Source organism: Gasterosteus aculeatus, chromosome 17 (genome assembly GCF_964276395.1).
Source record: "Gasterosteus aculeatus chromosome 17, fGasAcu3.hap1.1, whole genome shotgun sequence".
Taxonomy (NCBI): domain Eukaryota; kingdom Metazoa; phylum Chordata; class Actinopteri; order Perciformes; family Gasterosteidae; genus Gasterosteus; species Gasterosteus aculeatus.
In genome coordinates, this window is record NC_135705.1 from 18050618 (window position 1) to 18072364 (window position 21747).

At 49.6% G+C, this 21747-nt stretch overlaps 2 protein-coding genes across 2 annotated transcripts in view; one reads left to right on the plus strand and one right to left on the minus strand.

Moving 5' to 3' along the window:
• The window catches only part of LOC120835484 (integrin alpha-5), a 29509-nt gene extending 28698 nt beyond the window's left edge, over window positions 1-811 (plus strand). The window contains exon 30 of the mRNA XM_040204473.2: window positions 195-811. Coding sequence (XP_040060407.2) covers window positions 195-278 — 84 coding nt within the window. The 3' untranslated portion in view covers window positions 279-811. The remainder of the gene's footprint in view (window positions 1-194) is intronic.
• Window positions 812-1997: 1186 nt separating this feature from the next.
• On the minus strand, window positions 1998-3648 carry svbp (small vasohibin binding protein). Its single transcript, XM_040204547.2, has 3 exons — window positions 3445-3648; window positions 2899-3018; window positions 1998-2788 (listed from the first exon to the last, which is right to left on the minus strand). The coding sequence occupies exons 2-3, from the start codon at window positions 3010-3012 to the stop codon at window positions 2702-2704; spliced, it is 201 nt and encodes a 66-aa protein (XP_040060481.1). The 5' UTR covers window positions 3013-3018; window positions 3445-3648; the 3' UTR covers window positions 1998-2701.
• Window positions 3649-21747: the final 18099 nt, after the last annotated feature.

The following is a 21747-nucleotide window of genomic DNA, read 5'->3' on the forward strand; positions in this document are numbered from 1 at the left end:
TTTATTTAATATGTTATTTACATATTACATATTTAATAATATCTAAGAAATAGGATTTTATAGCAACAAAAGTGAACACATTGTTCCGTAAATAAGAGTGTAAAACCGGTAAAAAGAGAATGAATCCTACGGACGGCCCCCCACATCGGGTCCGAGTTGTACCTGATCGTTCCTCTCTCCTCGCTTTCCTCCAGATGGGCTTCTTTAAAAGGTCCGATCCGTACGGCACCACCATGGAGAAGGCCCAGCTCAAACCCCAGGCGTCCTCTGAAGCCTAGCCGGACCCCCCCCCCCCCCACCCACAGCTGCTCCCAAGAACTGGAATCATCGCCTTTCCCCCCCCAAACAAATTATGAGACCTCCCGAAGAACCAGGCGACCCGCTTATGGAGGGACAGCTGCTGGCTGTGCATCACTGGACCTGCACTACAGTGCCGAAGGAGGAAAGAGGACAAACAAACAGACACGGCTTCGTTCACGTCGTGTCGAGGGTCACAGCTTCATAGCCTCCGACAAAAGGCACTGCAGTATTTCTCCAACCCTAAAAGACGTGCTCGATCCCAACGACCAATATGCCTTTGTGTGATTTGTTCACCGCTCTTTTATTTATGGCGCCGCGTTTTCCTGTTGGTTGCTGAATGTTGTACTGGAACTGTCTGCAGGACAATCCTGACAAAACGCTTCACTTGAACTATTCCTCTCCCACATTGGGAGGCATTTGTGTGTGTCGTGTTGTATGTAAAGTGTTCATTGTGTCGTGACCCATTGTTGTTGTTGCCCAGAATAAAAGCAGCATTTTCTATACCCATCAATGGTGCTGTCAGTGTGCTACTTATGGAAACTTTGGGTTTTCGACAGATTCTTTGATCTTAATATCTATTTTACAGAAAACAGCAGTATCATTTTAGTCTGGAAATCACAGATGTTTTATATTCCGACAGATGTTTTTTTTTTTTCTGTGTCTCCATAGCTGATAATCCAAAAAAACCTGCATTAATCTCCTCCAGATGTTATTGTTACACAAAGCCCGTCTCGTGATGTAACCAGTAGCCTTGCGAGTCCACTGTGTCCACTGAGTACTGTTCCAATTCTGAAGTCTGCATCTCGCCGAGAACGGTCGTGATACCCGGACGGGCGTCGCCCCGCCCATCTTACCGAGAATGCACCGTTCCGGGCAGACGTGTCCGTTCTTGTGAGAACCAGAATGCATTTCACCTCAGCAACAGGCAGCAAAGGGAGAGGAAAATAAGACACAACTGTAAGTCCAAGTTTATAAATGCTACTATATTCATAACTTCATGTTTTAATTAAACTTTAACGTATTGTTTGTGCCCACAGTGTGCAGGCCGGCACGTCTGCTTCAAAGGGACTCGTAAAGGGAATTGTAATAATAAAAATTTATGTTTTCTAGATATGAATTACTGATTATTCCTCTGTAAGATATTCGTTGTGTAGTCAGCTGCTTGCACATGCTGAAACTGTTCCTATTTATTTCAGTTTGACAGTAAGAATTCACCTGTCTAACTGTAGCCTCATGGATCACTGAATCATAGATATTAAATACTATGTTAAGCACCAATGATGTCCCGTATCTTACAGTATGTGGCCTCCATCATCACTCTATTATATTCACAAAATACTATGAGGTTAATCAGTATAGATGTAGGGACACAGATGAGGTTCAGGTACATTTATAATGTAATATATAGTGATGTTTGTGCGTTTAACTGGACGAGGGCTACCACACTGATTATTAGTAAGTAACAAGGAGGCAAACGGTAGGTGGAATGTAGCTCCTTTATGAAACCATTATATAAAGCTAATGCAGTGTGATGTAATACAACAGCCCTGAGTTAAATTCACCTCAGTAACATTTTGTGTTTCATGTGTCCATCCAATATAAATATAAATTAAGAGTCTGTGTAATCCAGTAAAGTTCAGCAGCACCACAAACTACAGCTGCTGCTCGTCATCTTCTTCAGAAAAGAGTTTCACTCATTCTCAAAGAGCCGGACACGTTTTATTCATACCAAAGAGCGTACCCAAAGTATCCTGCATGCCAGGCTATGAATCCTGTCCGCACATCACTTTGTTACACAGTAACCACTCCTTTTGCTTTTTTCTTTGGCGTCACATTCAAATTGTAAACAAATATAACACTTAAATGTTTACTTCCCGTGTAATCTCTGCTTGAATGGTATCATGGATAGAACATACATCCTAGATTACATGGTCATATTTCTGTGGCGTGAGGTTCATAGTGTTTTATTCATACTGAGCATTTTCGCCAACATTGTGGTTCCTACGGTTAAATTTGGACCTTTGTTGAATAGGTTGAAATACAGGCACTGAATGCTGACGAGCCAAATAGATTTAAGAGATACTGCATTTACAGTTAAGTCCTTCTTTATGCTCAGGTCCTCAAACAACCCGATTACATGAACCATCAGCCATGTCTTTGTAACATACACTCGTTAAGTCAATACTTTATTCATCTGTAGAGTTCTGGGTTCAGCTCAACTGGTTCCGGCCGCTCGCTGGAGTCCGAAATTTCAGACGGTAAACCGCCACTAAACCAAACAACACTGATTGTCTTATTTAACGTCCGTGGAAACTAGAATTGTTTCCGACTGTGTGAAGGTCATTGTGTGCGTACACGCTGCTTTTGCAGGGTCCTGGTGCAGGTGGAGCAGGACGTCTCATCATTCTCCTTGTGCCTGCATCTGCTTACAGAAGGCCTCAAACTGCTGCTGTTCCAACTCGGTCATCACCTTGTTCAAGGCATAAATCTGTAAATCAAAGAGGGGGGGGGGGCACAAACACAGTTGATCAAAGGGAGTGAGAAGTAATGTTGGATACGCTAACTTACAGGTGTAAAGAAGCGCTGACGTTCGGTCACCTCTGCTCTCTGTCGCTGTTTGTGCTCCTGCTGTGCAGACTTGTGCCTGGCTCGGTCTCCTCTGGTCGGGGTGGAGTTCAGCTTGGGTTTGTCTTTACGGCAGGCCGGCTCCATGGCGACCTGGGAGAAAGGAGTAAAAAGGAAAGTGTGGTTATCTGAAGAAACTATGCGAAGCAATCACTGCAATATTCATCCTTAGGTAGAATCATGAACGTTGCATCACGATCAAGACTTGAAACGATGACAGATGAGACGGTAGTACATTTGTTTTTTCTTTCTACAAAATGTACAGAAACACTGTAAAGGAGGACGAGGGTAAATAACAACGAGAAATAATGAGAAAACATCATCATAATGAGATAATGAGAAAACAATGAGAAAACATCATACGTTGTAGCCTAACGTACAATCAAGTCTCGGCTACATGAAGTTTAGGTATTAACGTAACGTTAGCCATCATCTCAGCTAGCGTTAGCGTGTTAGCTTTCAGATAGTTGTTCATAGAGGAACATTCCGACCAACACTAACAGCTGACGGTGCACCTACCGGGGAAATATGACACCGTGTGAGACAGAAATATGATGTAATAAACGTTGCGTTGGTGAGAAAGGAGGCTGTACGTGTATGCGCGTAGTGCCTAGCCGACAGCTGTTGCCGAGGTGCCACCAATAAACAAATCCGACTGTCACAGTCAAGCTTCAAAGGTTCCGGTTGTAGCGGAGAGGGTTTCTGGGTGACGTCATCCAGCGCTGTCGTCTTAAAGATCGCGTATTAACACACATTAGAGAGATAATTCAGATAATACTGAAGAAATAACAGCAAATGTATAACACACAGTTTTTTTGGACATGTCCTGTCTTAGATAATCTCATCTCATCTTTGCATTTGAACAACATTCATTGAAAAACATGCATTCACGTCCACAACACAAATCAATAAACGTTCGCTTACAACAACACAAGTGTGCTTTACAGACCGAGGTCAGCAAACAATCAAGTAATGCTTTTTGAGGCGTTCATCCTTTTTATGTTAAAATAGCGAGGAGAGAAACCCCAAAACAGCCTGCATGCCTCCCGAAACAAAGGTAAACAAGGAAACAATGACATGGGAATTAGTTTAAATACTGAATGCAGTTGCCATAACAATGTTCATGTTCCATCAACCTGAAATGATCTATAAGAAAATGACATGAAACCCGCGCTCAGTGGACTGGTAGTGTGAACTTGGTAACTAAGACTAAGACTAAGAGGTCTTTGGGAGGAGATGTCGCTGCTAAGTTACACTACAGTGCTGTGGGCGCTTTACATTATTCTATTTGAAAAGGCAACTGAGCATAAGTGCTCTGCTAGATGTCTCCATGACAACCAGTGTGGCTGTTGCCTCCGAGAGGTCCCCCAACCAAAGCCGCAGCAGGAGACAGGGAAATAGTTTCAAACCATCTCATCCGCTCCCACTAGGCGTGACCACAAGATGCTGCTCTTGTCTTGTATATTCGGCTGCACTCATCAGCGCGTGCATGGGTTTGCTTTTGCGCATGTATTTTGGGCATCGTGACGTCATTCAACATGAGATGGAACATTTGGAAAGAAGTGTTTGACAGGAGAATATTTATATAAGTAAACCGTTTTCTAAGTGTTTTCCCCCTATTTCCACTTTTGATTTAGAACCAGATCATAGACACACACACACGCACACACACACACACACACACACACACACACACACACACACACACACACACACACACACACACACACACACACACACATTGAATGAGGTAAGTTGTACCTCTCAGAATAAACTTGACGACTCTCATAGTCTGATAGTGGTGAACTTGAGCCTGACTTTGTGCATGCATGCGCGCCCCGTGGCAGCGCTGTGCAGCATACCGACGGTTTACCTGGATTTATCCTCCAACTACAGCGGAGTGCTCTCCCTCCCGCAAAATAATACCCTGCCAAAAACATCTTCTGCTGAACGCTGCAGACAACAGCCAGGCCTGCAGCTCCACATGCACAGCAACGCAGAGGAAACACACACACACACACACACACACACTTTTATAAAGCTGGGGAATCAGCAGCAGAAGTTTAATGTAGGCCCTCAACTGCTTTTTGTTCAAACACGCTTGAATATGTTGTAATTTAAGTAGATTTCTGATTCATATTCTGTAGAAGTGACATGTCCGTGTTAACCTGACGGTCATCTAAATCTTCACTATGCTGCCACAACCCCCCCCAATGTTCAAATGAGGGGAAGCAATCTGCAGTGCGTGATTGACCCCGTGTACAAAGTTAATATGCCCCCCCCCCCCCCCCCCCCCGCCCCCGCCCCACCCTGCCCCTCCTCCCAAAAAAACCCCAGAGTCGACAAAGTGGGCAGTTAGGATGTCATCATGGCTGTCAGAGAGGCACCTCCAGCCAGAGAAAATGCAAAGTGAAAGACGTCAGAGTGCTGACCACGCCGCCTGATTGACAAGCTGCTTCTGGGAAAATGTCAAAGCACAAACACCCACCCAGTAATGACCGATCCAAACTTAGCATAAAATCACGGGAAGAAGGCGGCACAGGCGGAGCAAGACTGCGCGGCGCCGCGGCGAACCTGCTGAGATGTCGATAATACTCTGCAGAGGATTTTACATTCGTTCGGAAGCGTGAAACACGTTTGTTTGCGTGTTTGTTGTATTTCATGAAATGAAGCAGTTGATGCTCTGAAGATTTAAAAATACGTTCTGCACATGAAAACAGGCATTGATCCCAGCTAGGTTCCAATTCATGACAACTTGAGTCTTTTTATTTGTTTGAACACCTGAGGCACTTAAGGTCGAAGGTCAACGAGGATGTGGGTTTGAAAGTGTGATACATTTTCAAAAGTTAAAGTCAATCACCTTTGTTGAAGCGAAAATAACTACCATATTATGGTAGAAGGGGACACAGTCTACAACTTAAAAACCGTGAAATAACCCTGAAGAAAAAAGCCTGCAGCTCATGAGAACATACCAGCGATAAGCTTGAGACCATATCGCATCATATAATGCTCGACAATCACTTCACTTTTAGTTTCTTCCAGGCAATAGTTTTGAATAAATGCACAATCAGACACGCAGCATGAGAACGATGCGTTTGTTGAGCCTTCAGGCATGGAAACATGTTCAGGTAGAAACCCCCCAAATTCCCTCTAAAGGCAAGAAACCACCGGCTTGTTTGGGAGGGGAATCAGTGGCAGACAGAAGAGCAACAGAGAAGCAAAGGTTAAGAAGTGAGGGAAGAGTAGATGGAGGGACGGCTAAAGGTTTATAGAGTGGCAGAGAGGGTCGGGGGGGGTCGGGGGGGCGGCAGCGGCCCGAGTGTGTGTTAGGGGCCTTGTTCCTCTAAATTAAACTCTCTCTCCGGGGGGAAGCGCAGCTCTGACTGCTCTTTCACACCAGCGACCCTGAACACACAAGGTGACCACAACCTCCTAACCCTCGCTCGCCCCTCCACTGCCAAGAGACACACACGCACACACACACACACACGTAGGCCCGGTGTGTACAAATCCCCATGGACATGTACATACAAACACACACACACACACACACACACATACAGTCTTTCAGAACTAAAAATAAACAACTCCGCTGACTGGTTCTAAAATAAGTGGACGCACTCATGCACACACACGCACGCACACACATGCGCTTACTGTACACGGATACACAAAAGGCTTTTGCCAACGCGCTCGCACACTCAGTCGCCTCACGCCTGAAACCCAATAGACGCGCAGCAGCCAAAGCAAACAGCAAAAGAAGAAAATAAAATAGAGTGAAAGATACGGGGCGGGATATGACCTGGGGTCACTGTGGGTCACTGTGGGTCACTGTGTGTGATGCACACTGACACACTGACACACAAACGTGACGAAACGCACACACCCCCCCGTCGGCTTGTATTTGAGTTTTTCTTTGATGGCAGGAAATGTTGTGTGAGTTTGTGTTGTCGTAACGTTAAATGAGCAGCGGAGAGCAGTGCCTTGCTCAGGGTCGCCTCGGCAGAATCTGTTCCGCGTAAAAGAGGACGTTAATGGTGTGAGAATTCCTGAGAGAAAATACCCAAGTTATTTTATTCACGTCATTGTAGCACTTTTAGTGAACTTGTAATGACGAGTTGTAAATGGGCTCATTCGATGAAATTGCACTTTCCTGTTTCTTGTTCTTTTGAGTTTGTATCCTGACACGTAATGTAACGTCTCCTGAGTTAAGTCTCCTTAACGGACTGTGAGATGAAGCCTAATGTGGAGTCAGACGTCCTTCAGGTCCAGTCCATCTACACATTTTACAAGGATAGAATTTGAGCCGCAACTTGTTCCGTTCTGCCTCCTGAAATAAAATCGACTGTGAACTCTATGATTTCAGTCATTTCTTAGGCCTAATGATCAAATGTTCAAAATGTATCTTTGTGAGACTGATCTGTTTCTGTTCACTCAGATGAGCCAATCATTTTAGAGAATTAACACTCCTTAGAGAACAAAAATCTAACACTGCCATAAAACTGAACAATAACTCCTTTCTTGATTCATTCATCTTGAGGGTTGTAACACTTTAAATATTGTTTTTATGAAGAAAAATATATGAATTTCCTGTACACTAAACAAACAGACAGACTAGATGTCCCTAATGGTGAACAGGGGTCGAGTCTTCAAACCAAACAAATGATTCATGGATTCATCCATAGTGGGGTTATGGCACCGTGGAGCAACTGTTTGAGTTGATATCATTCATATATTTGAAATTCAGACTCTACAAATGATCTTTATGTATCATTTAGTGGCCATGAATATAATGATGATTTAGATGTTTTTGAGATTTTAGCTTCTCCTGTGAGCAGTCAGCCTCGGTACTTTTAAACATTGAGTCCTCTGTCTCAGAGCTAACAGCGACTCCTCGCAAACAACTTGTGTCGATCGCTGATCCAAAAACATCTGTATCCCCCCCCCCCCCCTCTCAGCATCCGGATCCTCTGTTTGTTTAAAATGCTCTCCAATTTTCCGATGGAAAAAAAGGGATATAAACTCTCTATTATGGAACCCTCTTGTTCTACTCATCGTGTTCTTCATACGAGAAAAAAAAATGATCCGGAAGACAAAACCAAAAACCATGAGCTACGTAATTGCAGAAGAAAGGACTTGGGTGGGTAGATGTAGCACGACGGAGTCTGGAATGACGGCATTATGTGAGCGAGAACCACATGAACAAAGACTGGAACGACAGACCGAGGGCCAAAGAGCAGCAGGGAAATTGCGGCACGATGTTTAAACGTGTGTCACGATGGCACCCTGCCGTGAGGTGACCCTTGATAGATTACTGCACCCTTAACCCCACTATTGCTCCTGTAGCTGTGACTAGCGTGTGAATCGGGAGGATGGATGACTGCACAAAGGCAAAATCTCTGAAACCGGACCGGGCCATATAGCGCAGGGCGATGGTGGCCTGAGCAGGTGAGGGGAAGTGTAATCAGGGAGTCTGGATGAGCTCATTTTGGAGCCACCAGTCATGTGGGTGACTGTGGTTCCATCGGCCCCCCATCCACCCATGGAGGGGACAGTGGGTACCAGTGGTCACCACCAAGGCTTTTAGACCAACGCTTTTGTCTCAACAAAATAGTTGATAACCAGCAAAATGTGCATCCTTCTGCCGTCTCACTGCTCAGCAATATTATATATATATTATAATAGTTGTGGCTGAGTGTGTTAATGTTGGATTGTAGCAGCTGGAGACGGAGGTTAAGTCGTCGCCACAGTTCCGAGCTCGGGTCCCTTCACAGCGGGGGGGGCCACCGGATGAGAGGAGGCAAACCAAGTCACACGCGTGGAGCCTCGACTCCATCGGTGCACACGTGTCATCGTATCATCAGGGCGAGCGTCGGGGGACGGGAAAGCAGCGGGTGGAGGCTGACGAAGGCGATGCTCACGGGCTACGGGACGAGGACAGAGGGGAGCAGTGTGCGTCCCCCGAGTCGGCGTGAGAGGGACAGCGGGGTCAGTGTGCTGCTCGGCCCGGCCGGGTTTCCATCTTTCTCTCTCGCTCGCTCGCTCGCTCACACCCACTTTGTCGCTCTCTGTCCCAAGAGCTGCTTCTCATTAAGCCTGTTTGTGTTGGCCGACACACGGCGGCACTTAGCAGCAACGCGCTGGCCCACGCGTGTGCGCCGAGACACACGTGTTTCTCTCACACATTCGGACACGCACACACACACACACACACACACACACACACACACACACACACACACACACACACACACGCGCACGCACACACGCGGTTCTGTTTGTTTTGGCAGTGACCAGGTGCCACTTAGCAAAGCCCCTAAACGCCGGCGATCAGCTGAACACACCACTGTGTTTACTTTTTCCAGGCGTGGACCCCCCAACCCCCCCCCTCTGCCCCACGGCTTGCCAGACAGAATGTATGATGATGGTGAAAACGTGTACCGGAATATAATACTTTACCCCCCCTTCAGGTAGTCTGTCTCTGCTGACAAGGCCTTTGTTACCAAACGCTAATAAGAGGTACTTTTGTGTCCGTTAGCAAACACTGATGCGTTCAAACCCTGTTTCTTACTGTCTGCACGGCCTCTTTTTGTGACTGACTTAATGCACAATGTGTGTTACCACGGTTACCGCGTGATTGCCATAAATATTATGCTGCACAGAACCACAGTCCACAATCAGCAGGTGGATTTAGCTTTTTTTTTTAAATCACACGATTCGCACAAAGTGACGTGTGAGTGGATTGTTTGCTGTCACACCAAAAAGCAGCTGAAGTCTGCTTGAAAGAGGCCCGAGGCCTCGTGTTCCCACACACCGCAAACCGCCGCGTTGCCGTGGACAACCCCCAGGTGTTTATTTCCCACCCAAACTTTTCCAATTCCCAGCTGGATCCCTCTGGCGCTTCGTGGTCCGGGCAGCTTCATGCAGTCCGCCACTGAGCAGCACCACGATTCAGGCAGTTCTACACATTAGTGTAGTAACAGTGGCTCATGGAAAGCCAGCGGTGAACTGCAAGCGCTGAACAGCTGTTCAGGTGGTTCCGGCGGCTCTTTTTCGGGCGTCAATGAACGAATGTGCTTACTCGAGCTAAACAGCAGCTGCGCCCGTCGTTTGGCTCGAGCTGGTGTGACGGCGAGACCTCAATGCCGTGGCTCCGCCCCCTGATTCCTACTGCAAATACTACGGCAAATTATAGCAGCGTCCATGTGTGGGTTATTCTAATAAGAGATGCACCGCTCGTCATAGATATCGGCCATGGATACACACACACACACACACACACACACACACGCGTAGTGTTTTCTGTGCTGAACACCGAAGGATGGAACTGGGAAAACACACATCTCACATAGCTATCGCACTCCAGAACACACTGCAAACACACAAACACTCACACACGTGAACAGGAAACAAACGCAGCGTTCTCCTTTCTCGCCAAGTGTAATTTGGACTCCAGCCCTCCCAATTTTCTGTCTGGTACAGTCTGCGGACGGGCAGCAAACAGCCCCCGTCAGGTTTCGGTTTCCCGGCCTTTTCTCCCTACACACATCAGGAATGTCATAAACACGTGACACAATACGAGCATTCTTCGGATCCGGCAGCACGCACACGCATGCACTCAGCGCAACACACGCGCAAACGCACACGGACAGACAGATGTGGCTTTGCCCTGCAGCGGCTATAGCTACTATTGTGCATAGGTTAGAAAGTCCATGGTCCCCCTTGCACACACACACACACACACACACCCAGCATGACTGAACACACACCCGATTCAGAGAACATTCTCCAGAGCGGAGTGTTTTCCCCACAGGGTCCAGGCACACTGCAGCCCTGTGGTCAAAATGTTACAGGACGATGTTGGATTATAACCAACAGTCAGTCTTTTCTTTGGAAAATGGGGATCCCTTATGCAACGTTAAAGCCTTAAAAAAAAAAAAAGCTCTGTTGGCGAAAAAATCACATTATTGCAAAAATGGCACAAGGGAACGTTTACAACTTGACATCAATATGAATCATGTAACAATATCAAGTGTGTGAAAAAGAATGATTGAACCGTATCTCTCCCTGAAGTTTACTCAGAGATCTGTTAAACAAAAGCTGTTGGCTTCATGAGACACAACAAAGTCGGCCTTTCAAATTGACCTAATAGGGTTTTTCCTCCCGTTTGTTCTCTATACTTTACGCCAATGGTCAGTTTATACAAATCAAACTCCTCCGTGAACCCTGGAGTGGACATTTGTACAGAATTTGAAGAAATTCCCTAAAAATGATGTGACCAAAAGACACACTTGACAACCCTGACCTTTGACCATCTCTGTGAATGGACTTGAGAATGTTATGCAGAGATAACGTAAAAATATCGATACGATATCTGCAGTATTTGCATCTCTTCTTTATAGTGAACGGCTGGTCGTGGCCAACGAGTGTTCTCGTCTCCAGCTATTGAGCAGCGGTTACCTTTGAATAACAGGGTTTCCTAAATGGGACTGTCAGGGAATGCTGCGCTTCAGGTGTGTGATCGGTGGCGACTGGGGAGGTGCCAGGTCACAGGGTTAAGGTTTCTGTGGGACGTCTGAGGACACGGCGCACCCTGGTTAGGTCCAGCTGTCAAAACACACGCACTCCAAGACAACCAGGTGTCTCTGCATGAATGAGTATAGTGTATACCACCTGTACACACACACACACTAATTCTGCATGGAACCACATCTCAGACTGTTGAGGCTGATGACGAGCTGTGTGTGTGTGTGTGTGTTTGCGCGTGGAGGCGGACCTCCAGAGAGGACGCTGTTTGACTCGAACTGTCAAATTAACGGACTGATTGCAGTACAGTCGGCTGCAAATTGTGTGCACGGTGATGTTTGAGTACGTGTGCGTCTGATTGTCAGGGCGCTGGAGGTACCGTATGCACGCGCGTGTTGACTCGGGGAGATTTGGCGGCTCGGCCTCAGGGGAGCCGTGGCTTAGTCAGCGCCGGCGCACTGTTAAAGCTAAACACTCCTAATTGAGGAGGACGCTACAGGCCCTCCTCTGTGTGTGTCTGTGTACTTGTGAGTCTGCGAGAGAGGGAGGAGGTTGGAGTTAGACAAGGAGGTTTATAAGGAGCGAAACACAGCAGTCTTGCTGTGGTAAATAACACAGAGGCAAACGCATCAGTGGTCCCTTTTTCTGCCCTTTTTGGGGGTAATTTGCTGATGTCTAGATCTAAATGCAGTGTGTGTGTATTCGCTGTTCTCTTGGACTCAGGTTGTTCACTTTTCCATGCGATGTATGTTGCTCTGGAACTCACGATGAGAGGGAAGGATTAACCCATTTTGTGAGAGCTGCCACTCACTTTCTGGTAGGTCTAATAAACCCTCCAGCCTGCGTGTTTTTAGTTGTCCTGCAAGTTCTTAATCCACTCATTACCCAGACACGGTTAATCGGGACATGTGGGTCACGCCAACGCTACCAACCCACTGACCCACCACGCAACTCAAACGGGCCGCGGATCAGATGCCCAGTGGAGGAGAATGTTGCGTTTGACCCCACTCCCATTTTCCAAAAGTTACTCATCAAAGGCCCCTTTTTGTTAATCGATTAACGTCTTTGTGTACCGGCATTCATTCTGAATTCTCGCACCCACGTCCTCCATGTTGCCGCAAAATCAGTACAAATATTGGACCAAGATTTAGCAAGAAGTCGCCAAAAATCATTCTTGTCAAACAGATTCTGCCGTCAAAACATTATTGTGTGTGTGTGTGTGTGTACATGTGCGGCAAAAGCGCCAGTGTTTAGCGGCACCGGGATTATGGCGAGCAATGGAACAAGAATGCCAGCAAAATACCTGTTCAGCTGCTTTTTTAGCTAGAATCCATCCGGACTGAATTGGATCAGCCAAAGTTCAAATGGCATTAAGTGAGACCACTACAAAATCATTAATAATGCAATGCAGTTCTTTCATTTATTTATTCATTTAAAGCTTCCTCGTTTTTTGGTGTAACAAATCATCCACCGGGTCAGAGGAAGTATATGCTGTGTGACGGCTCTGAAGCATCGTCCCATTGCCGCCTCCTCCTCCTCCTCCTCCTCCTCCTCCTCCTCCTCGGGTCTTCATCAATACTCTCGCTAATTGAAGCCACAAGCGCGAGGTAAGCACGGGACACAAATACAGACAATTATGTAGAGAGAAGATAAATATCTTCAAGCTATGATGATACCTGAACTGGTGGATGCTGAGATTCACATAATATGAATCCATAGTGTTTCCTTGGGTTCTCCCAATGTCTTTGAACTCCACTTCTTTTGGTGTCTTACCACACAGTCGCTGAGTGACCTAATGGCCGAGGTCTCTGCACCACCCTTCAGGAGTCCGTGCTGCTGATCCACTAGCTTCCTGCCGTGGGCAAATTCCCCTGGAAACCACACATAAGTGGAACGCGTGCTGGTCCGCGGTCTGGTCCAGCTGTATTTATTTCCTGCATGGCAGCTCAGCGATGGTGATGGTGGTTCACGTTAGTCACGGCCCGGCTTTCGGAGAGCAGCCGCAGCGCAAGTCGCTCGAGGCCAATCGGATTGTTCGGGACGCTGCCGGATATCACATCTTTTGCCGCGCATTCACAAAGACGACGCTTAAATCGTCCATGTGCGTATTCGTTTGTTTTTCCGACTTGAGAGGAAAAGCTCGGTATGAATTTGTGTTGTGCGAAAGAGCCTGTTGACGTGACCCTTGACCCTGATGGTCGGTTGCTGGTGAAGCCACATCTTTTGCAGTGTAGCCAGCGCTTTTCTACACAGTTTTCTACTCATTTTCTGCAGACCGGCTGTTTGTCGTGTGGGAACAGAGTCGACCGGGCAAAGGCCAGATAAACAACCCGACACGCATGGCGAGGCGGCCCATTAAGCCAATTGATGGACAAATCGAACCGACGTTGGAAAGGGTCTTGGCGTAAAAAGACCGGCATGGCCCCTCAGTCTATCCAAGAATTCATAAACACACAAAGAGAGCGGCTTGGCGAGGATCTGATGCCCTTAGCCCCTAGTGTCACGCTCTAGCTGAGAGAGATAAAAGCTTTCCAAAAAACAGAAAACAAAGTTAAGTGCATGGTGTGAGCGCCCGGGATAGATGCCGGTCAAAGTAATTGACAAGCACACGGTGCTGCTACAAAAACACTAAACTCCCAACTACACCAAGTGCAATCGTCAAGAGATCCAGTTGTTTGTTTGCTCCAAAGGCATTAAAAAAAAAGAAAAAAATACATTTGTAAATTGTTGTCTTATCTGTCTTGTTGTCCAGCGTCTTACCGTCATGTCAAATTCCTCGTACGTCAAACATATTTTGGCAATGAATGTTGCTGATTCCTGAATCAGATGCGTGCTCACGATCCTGCAGCCGGTCAATTCAGTTTGTATGAAGATTGATGTCCAATCTTAGCGAGAGACACAGTGCAGTTTGTCCCGCAGCGTGTGCTGATTTCTACAAACTAAAGAGACGAGGTAGAGAAACGCAGACCGTCATGTTGGGTCTTCGGGAGAAAGTGTGTGTGTGTGTGTGTGTGCGCGTGTGCGTGTGTGTGTCCTCAACCACAGCTGCTCGTCATTTGGACCGTAGCACGCATCCCCACCTGGTCCGAATCAACCGGCGCCCCTCCCCTTCGCTCCCTTCCCCCCGTGTATTTATCATGTAGTTTACAGTAAGCCGATATTCAACATGAGGGCCACGTCCCCCCCCTGCGCCGCTCCACTACAAACCCCGGGGCGTTTGATGAGTGCGATAACGCGCAGAGCCCCGCGGGCTCTTCACCTCTCCTTTCACCGCCAATTTCCTCACCAATCAGGTGAAGGGCTGCTTCAAGGTGAGCCGCCGGCTCTCCCCCCCCCGTCCTCCCTCCGCCATCAGAACGAGTACACCAACATGGCTGACCGCTGGGAAAATGGAGAAGCGAGTATACCTCCACATTGGCTTCTCTGAGTGCTGGTGTACTTGCTGTCTCTTTGCAGGCGTCTGCAGTTTTTTTTATTTTTTGCGCACAAAAACCATTAAGGGGGGTTTGGTTCCATTTGGCGGTGTTAATGGATGAACTCACTCAAACACTCACTCACGGGAATTCCTCACCAGCTGTGTGTGAGAGCTCGTCCTGCTGCTGGCAGAGAGAAAGCGCATCGCCATCAGATAGCAGAGGTGATGGCGCGTAGCCTGTTATACACAGACGAGCTGTGTGTGTGTGTGTGTGTGTGTGTGTGTGTGTGAGAAGAGAGGAGAGCAGCGCAGTAGAGATAAGAGGATTAAAAAGTTTATGAAAAACATCTTGCCTACACAGCTGGGCCGGGATGAAGGAGCGTCCTCGGCGGCGCTGAGGGTATCGCGATTGATCGTCACCCTGCGGCTCATCTCTGAGTGTGGGCATGTGGCCTTCATGAGGTGGCACGTTGGTTTTCATGCGACACAAACACACCCTTCCAGGTAACGACGAGTTATTTTACTCACCTAATTTAACCTCCGGATCCGCACAGAAGTTTGTTTTTCATCACGGCCTCGGCGTCCAAACCCAAGCCGAAGCGTTCGGTCTCCCTGCTGGGTCGGATTCGCCACGCTTTGGGGCGGCGACGCGCAGCGCCTTTCATGGTGCTGCCCAGCGACCGTCCCTTTCATTGGTTTTTATTATCTCATTTTTGTGAGGTCTCAACCCCAGCGTGACGGCAGGAGGCCACTAGGGGGAGCCAAAGAACGCGTCCTCCGGAGTCAATCACCGGAATTCTAAACACCTGCGAGAGAGAAATACCTATAAAAGCAGCCCGACGCAGCGGGCAGGTTGTGAGGTATTGAATGTACACTTCTCTGCTGAACCGCTTTTTGATTATCTACCCCTAAACCCCTTAGAACCTGTGACTCGACCTTCCGCCTGCCTCTGACCACGAACCTGCCTATTCCCCTGGACCAGAACCATCTGTTGCCTCCCGCGTTGCCGACCTACTGCCTGTCTTCGGAATTCCCACTTAGATTTGTCCCGGAACATAGTTACTATCTGTCCTTTAAAAATAAAGAAAGATTGGAAGCTCTGATCCTGAGTCCGAGTCTCCTTCCAGGGTCCAGACGTGACAGAATACCTCACCCCGTATTCAAATGGAACCATCGGAGCTCCAACTTCGGCTCGCCCAGCAGGAGGAACGAGTTGAGGAGCTATGCCAGCTCCTACGCCAGTCCGCCACACCGGCGGTTCAACCCGCCATTCCTGCGGCATCCACCGGACCCGCCCCGATGGCTATGCCGGGAAAGTATGATGGCTCTCCTGGCAAATGCCTGGGATTCCTCATGCAGTGCGGGATGTATATCGCCCACCACTCTGCAAACTACCAAACGGAGAAGGACAGAGTCGACTTCGTCATCTCCCTGTTAACAGGAAGAGCCCTCGATTGGGCAACGGCCCTCTGGTCAGCGGGAGCCCCAGAACTTCTGTCTGAGCAACATTTTCAAGCACAGTTTAAAGAGGTGTTTGACCACCCCATTACCGGGAAAACAACGGGAGATTTGCTGTGCGAAATCCGGCAGGGCTCGCAAACGGTGTCAGATTACGCCCTGAGGTTCCGGACCCTCGCCGCTGGCAGCGGGTGGAGCGAGACCGCACTCCTGACCATCTACCGTCGCGGTCTCCGTCCTGAACTCCAGGCCGAACTGGCGTGCCGAGGGGATGTCACCCAGCTTGGCGATTACATCCGAGTATCCATTAGCGTGGGACACCTCCTCGAGTCCCGACGACCCCCGCGAGCCGGTTTTCCATCAGAGCCCACCTTTCCGGTAACACCTCCTCTGGCCGACGAGGGACCGGAGCCGATGCAGTTAGGTCGCCTGCCCCTGTCTCCAGCGGAGAGAATAAGGAGGATCAGGGAGCAGTTGTGCTTGTATTGTGGCGAGGCGGGACATCTCCTTCGGAACTGCCGACTCCGACCCCCCCGTCAGAAGGATGGCTGGACCTACACCTCCGCCAAGGTAGGACTGTCTCCAGTGTTAAACATGTCACGTCAACAACTAACCCTACCTACTGTTTTATCGTTGGGGAAAATGAAGCAGGAGGTACGTGGGTTGGTGGACTCGGGGGCGGCAGGGAATTTTATGGACCAACACTTGGCTCACCGTTTATCTGTGCCCCTCATCCCGGTGCGTCCTCCACTCCGAATCAACGCCTTGGATGGGCAGCCCCTGGGCACCGGAATGATTATGCACCAGACGGCTAACATCACTCTGCGGGTCGGAGCGCTGCACGAGGAGGACATAAGGTTCTTCATAGTGTCCTCTCCCCGGGAGCCTCTGATCCTAGGACACCCGTGGCTTGTGCTCCATGACCCTGTGATTTCGTGGAGACAAGGTGAGTTACTGACCTGGTCTCCTGAATGTATGTCCAGATGTCTGAACGTCACCTGCCGAGCCACCTCGGTGGAGGCAGCCACGGCTACAAAGACCCAGGCAGTACCCCCCTGCTACGAGACACTCCAGGAGGTATTCAGCAAACAAAAAGCCGCAGAGCTGGCTCCCCATCGACCATGCGATTGTGCTATCGAGCTGCTGCCAGAGGGACCGCTGCCGAGGGGTCGGATATACGCGCTGTCCCTACCAGAGGAGGAGGCCATGAACCGGTACGTCGAGGAATCCCTGCAGCAGGGCATCATCCGCCCCTCCACGTCCCCGGCCGCTTCAAGTTTCTTCTTCGTGGGAAAGAAAGATGGAGGGCTCCGTCCGTGTATCGATTACCGGGCATTGAATGCGATCACAGTGAAGAACCGGTTCCCTCTGCCCCTCATCCCCGCGGCCTTGGAACAGGTAGGAGGGGCAAGCATATACACTAAGCTTGATCTCCGTAGCGCTTACAACTTGGTGCGCATCCGGGAGGGCGATGAATGGAAAACGGCTTTCCTGACGGCAAGAGGGCATTACGAGTACCTGGTGATGCCTTACGGGCTCACAAACGCCCCCGCAGTATTCCAAGCCTTTATGAACGAACTCTTCCATGACATGATAAATCGGTTTCTTATTGTGTACATTGACGATCTGCTCATTTACTCCCACAGTATGGAGGAGCACGTCCAGCAGGTGCGTTTAGTGCTACAGCGTCTGCAGGCCAACCAACTCTACGTGAATGCGGAGAAAAGCCTGTTCCACGTCTCAACGCTCACCTTCCTTGGATACGTGCTTTCGCCAGGAGGGGTCGCCATGGACCAAGGCAAGGTAGACGCGGTGCACAACTGGCCTACACCAAACACCGTAAAGGAGCTCCAGCGGTTCCTGGGGTTCTCCAATTACTATCGGAGATTCATCCGGAACTTCGGGGCAATGGCTGCTCCACTTACCGCCCTTACGAGCCAGAAGAAAGGCAAACTCCCATGGTCTGACGCAGCCCAGAAGGCGTTCGACACCCTTAAGCTGGCGTTCACCTCAGCTCCCGTGCTGAACCAACCGGACCCCGACCGCCAGTTTATTGTCGAGGTGGACGCCTCCGAAGAAGGGGTCGGGGGTGTTCTATCCCAACGCACGGGGAGTCCCCCCAAGGTGCACCCATGTGCGTTCTTTTCAAGGAAACTGTCCCCGGCGGAAAGAAACTACGACGTGGGCAACCGGGAACTGCTAGCCATCAAACTCGCCCTGGAAGAATGGAGGCATTGGCTAGAGGGAGCTCGGCACCCCTTCATGGTCCTGACTGATCACCGCAACCTGGAGTATCTGAAAGGGGCAAGACGGCTAAACCCGCGTCAGGCCCGGTGGGCCTTGTTCTTCACGCGCTTCCAGTTTACCGTGTCGTACCAGCCCGGAGAGAAGAACGCAAAGGCGGACGCACTCTCACGACTATACGGGTCTCCGGCGTCTATGGGCGATCCCGAACCCATCCTACCGGACTCATATTTCGTCGGCCCCATCCACTGGGAGCTCGAGTCCGTCATCCAGGACGCGCTCCGCACAGACCCAGCACCACCTGACACCCCTGCCAACCGGGTCTATGTCCCCGCATCAGTGCGACCTCAACTCGTCCAGTGGAGTCACACCTCGTTGGGATCAGGACATCCAGGCATTACCCGAACCACTCAGCTCTTGTCCCAGAAATACTGGTGGAATTCGTTGGCCTCCGACGTGCGGGACTACGTGCTATCCTGTCCGGTCTGTGCACAAACTAAAACCCCCCGTCAACTCCCCGCCGGGGAGTTAGTACCGCTGCCCACTCCCCAGAGACCGTGGTCCCATGTGGCAGTGGACTTCCTCACCGACCTACCGGCGTCAGAGGGGTTTACTACTATTTTAGTATTAGTCGACAGGTTCTCTAAAATGTGTCGCTTTATACCCCTGTGTAACCTTCCTTCAGCCATAGAGATGGCAGAGTGTCTGTTCCTCCAGGTGTTTCGCCCGTTCGGCCTTCCAGAAGAAATCATCTCAGACAGAGGTCCTCAGTTCACGTCTCAGGTCTGGAGGGCGTTCTGCAACCGGCTGGGAATAAAGGTGAAGCTGACGTCCGGATACCATCCAGAGACCAACGGCCAAACCGAAAGACTCAACCAGGAACTGGGGAAGTACCTTCGTGGTTATTGCTTACAACATCCACATGATTGGTCCCGGTACGTGGCCTGGGCAGAATACGCACAGAACTCTACATTCCACTCGTCATTACGATTAACCCCGTTTCAGTGTGTGCTGGGATACCAGCCCCCATTGTTTCCCTGGGACACTAGGCCCGGTCCCGTACCGGCCGTAGAGGACTGGTTCCAACGCAGTGGCGAAGTCTGGGAGACCGCCCATCGTCACCTCCGCCAAGCCGCCAGCACGCAAAAGAAGTTCGCAGACCGACGACGCCGGCCCGCTCCCAGCTACCAAACGGGTCAGAGGGTGTGGCTATCCACGAGAAACTTGAAGCTGCGTCTGCCCTGCCGGAAGCTGTGGCCACGATACATCGGACCATTCAAAATCACCCATCGCATAAACCCGGTAACCTACCGACTGCTTCTACCTAAACATTATCGAATCTCGTCAGCATTTCACGTGTCTCTTCTGAAGCCTGTCCATGCTAGCCCTCTCCATCCATCTCTACCGACACCAACGCCACCTGCCCCACTGGAGATAGATGGGGGTCCGGCATACGCTATCACGGCGGTGCTGGATTCCAAACGTCTGCGGGACGGCCTCCATTACCTGGTGGACTGGGAAGGATACGGCCCTGAAAAACGATCATGGATCCCGGCCCGGGATGTCCTCTCCCAAGAACTAATAGAGGAGTTTCATCGGATGCGCCCGGATCGCCCTGCACCTCGCCCGCGGGGTCGCCCGCCGTCTACAGTGGCTCGACCGTCAGGAGCCGGCCGTGGAGGAGGGGGCTCTGTGAGGTCTCAACCCCAGCGTGACGGCAGGAGGCCACTAGGGGGAGCCAAAGAACGCGTCCTCCGGAGTCAATCACCGGAATTCTAAACACCTGCGAGAGAGAAATACCTATAAAAGCAGCCCGACGCAGCGGGCAGGTTGTGAGGTATTGAATGTACACTTCTCTGCTGAACCGCTTTTTGATTATCTACCCCTAAACCCCTTAGAACCTGTGACTCGACCTTCCGCCTGCCTCTGACCACGAACCTGCCTATTCCCCTGGACCAGAACCATCTGTTGCCTCCCGCGTTGCCGACCTACTGCCTGTCTTCGGAATTCCCACTTAGATTTGTCCCGGAACATAGTTACTATCTGTCCTTTAAAAATAAAGAAAGATTGGAAGCTCTGATCCTGAGTCCGAGTCTCCTTCCAGGGTCCAGACGTGACAATTTTGTTCTGATCCTCCTGTCTTTGCATCTGCTTCCCGGTGCCTGCAGGGCAAACTGACGCAGCGATTTAGTTCCACTGCGCTCTTTTCTTTCTTTCTCATCGCAGAAAGACAGACTCTTCATCACATGCCGTACCAGTCAAAAGCTTGGACACACTCGCTCCTGATGAGAAGCGGTGTCGTAACCTTTGACCTCTGTTGGACAGACCTGCAACAGGAACAATACCAATGCAGGAACGAGGCGCACGGGTCGGGCCGCAGGCCTCGAGTTCAAGATGAAGCCGTGAAGCCGGAGCACAGCTGCAACATCGCAGAGGTGTTTGAGGGAAGACGTCTGATGTTGGCATGCGGATTAGTCAGCGAGGAGTGGACGCTGTCTGCCTTTTTTCTTTTTTAAACCAGAATAGCTGAACATTCCTGCCTGATCCCATCGGGAGACGCGAGCTACGTCTTTATTGGCGTGCAGCTCGATCCCCTGAACCCCCTCTTTCTGTTCTCTGGCCTGGAAGGTCTTTTCCTTTTACACGGCGGTAATAAAACGTACTGTGTGTGTGTGTGTGTGTGTGTGTGTGTGTGTGTGTGTGGCTTAGTGCCTTCTTTAGGCCAGGATATTAGAGGTCTGGAAAACCTCGGCGTGTATCAGTGCAGCAGGACGACTGGAAGCAGCAGAGATGGTGTTTGTTTGAACAGGGACTGAGAGTCTTTTATTAGTTGTCTCTCCGTCTCCGCCTCCAACGTTTATCCCAAACGCTCTCCGGAGGTTTTGGGAAATTAACCACAGGATGAAACAGTGAGTGTTTCAGGTAAAGCACGTAAAGTAAAGCACATCCAGTGTCTGAAGCACCAGGTGGTCTCGTTTCTTGACTCACAGGAGGTGTGTTTCAGAGTGACGTGTGCTGATTGCTCTTATGTGGCGTGTGCCACCTCAGGATAGTTCGTATGAGACTTTAAGGTCTTGGTTTCCAGAGCTAAGCTGAAAAAAAGGCTCCTACTGCTGCAGACTCTCTCATAAACCCGACTCACAACTTTCTTCTCTTCTCCCTCCCCTTTCAATTCTTCT

Coding starts and splice junctions, on each gene's coding strand:
- svbp (XM_040204547.2), bottom strand. CDS start 3,012: ATGGAGCCGGCCTGCCGTAAAGACAAACCCAAGCTGAACTCCACCCCG. Junction 2,789..2,898: donor AACAGCGACAGAGAGCAGAG/GTGACCGAACGT, acceptor TTTGATTTACAG/ATTTATGCCTTGAACAAGGT.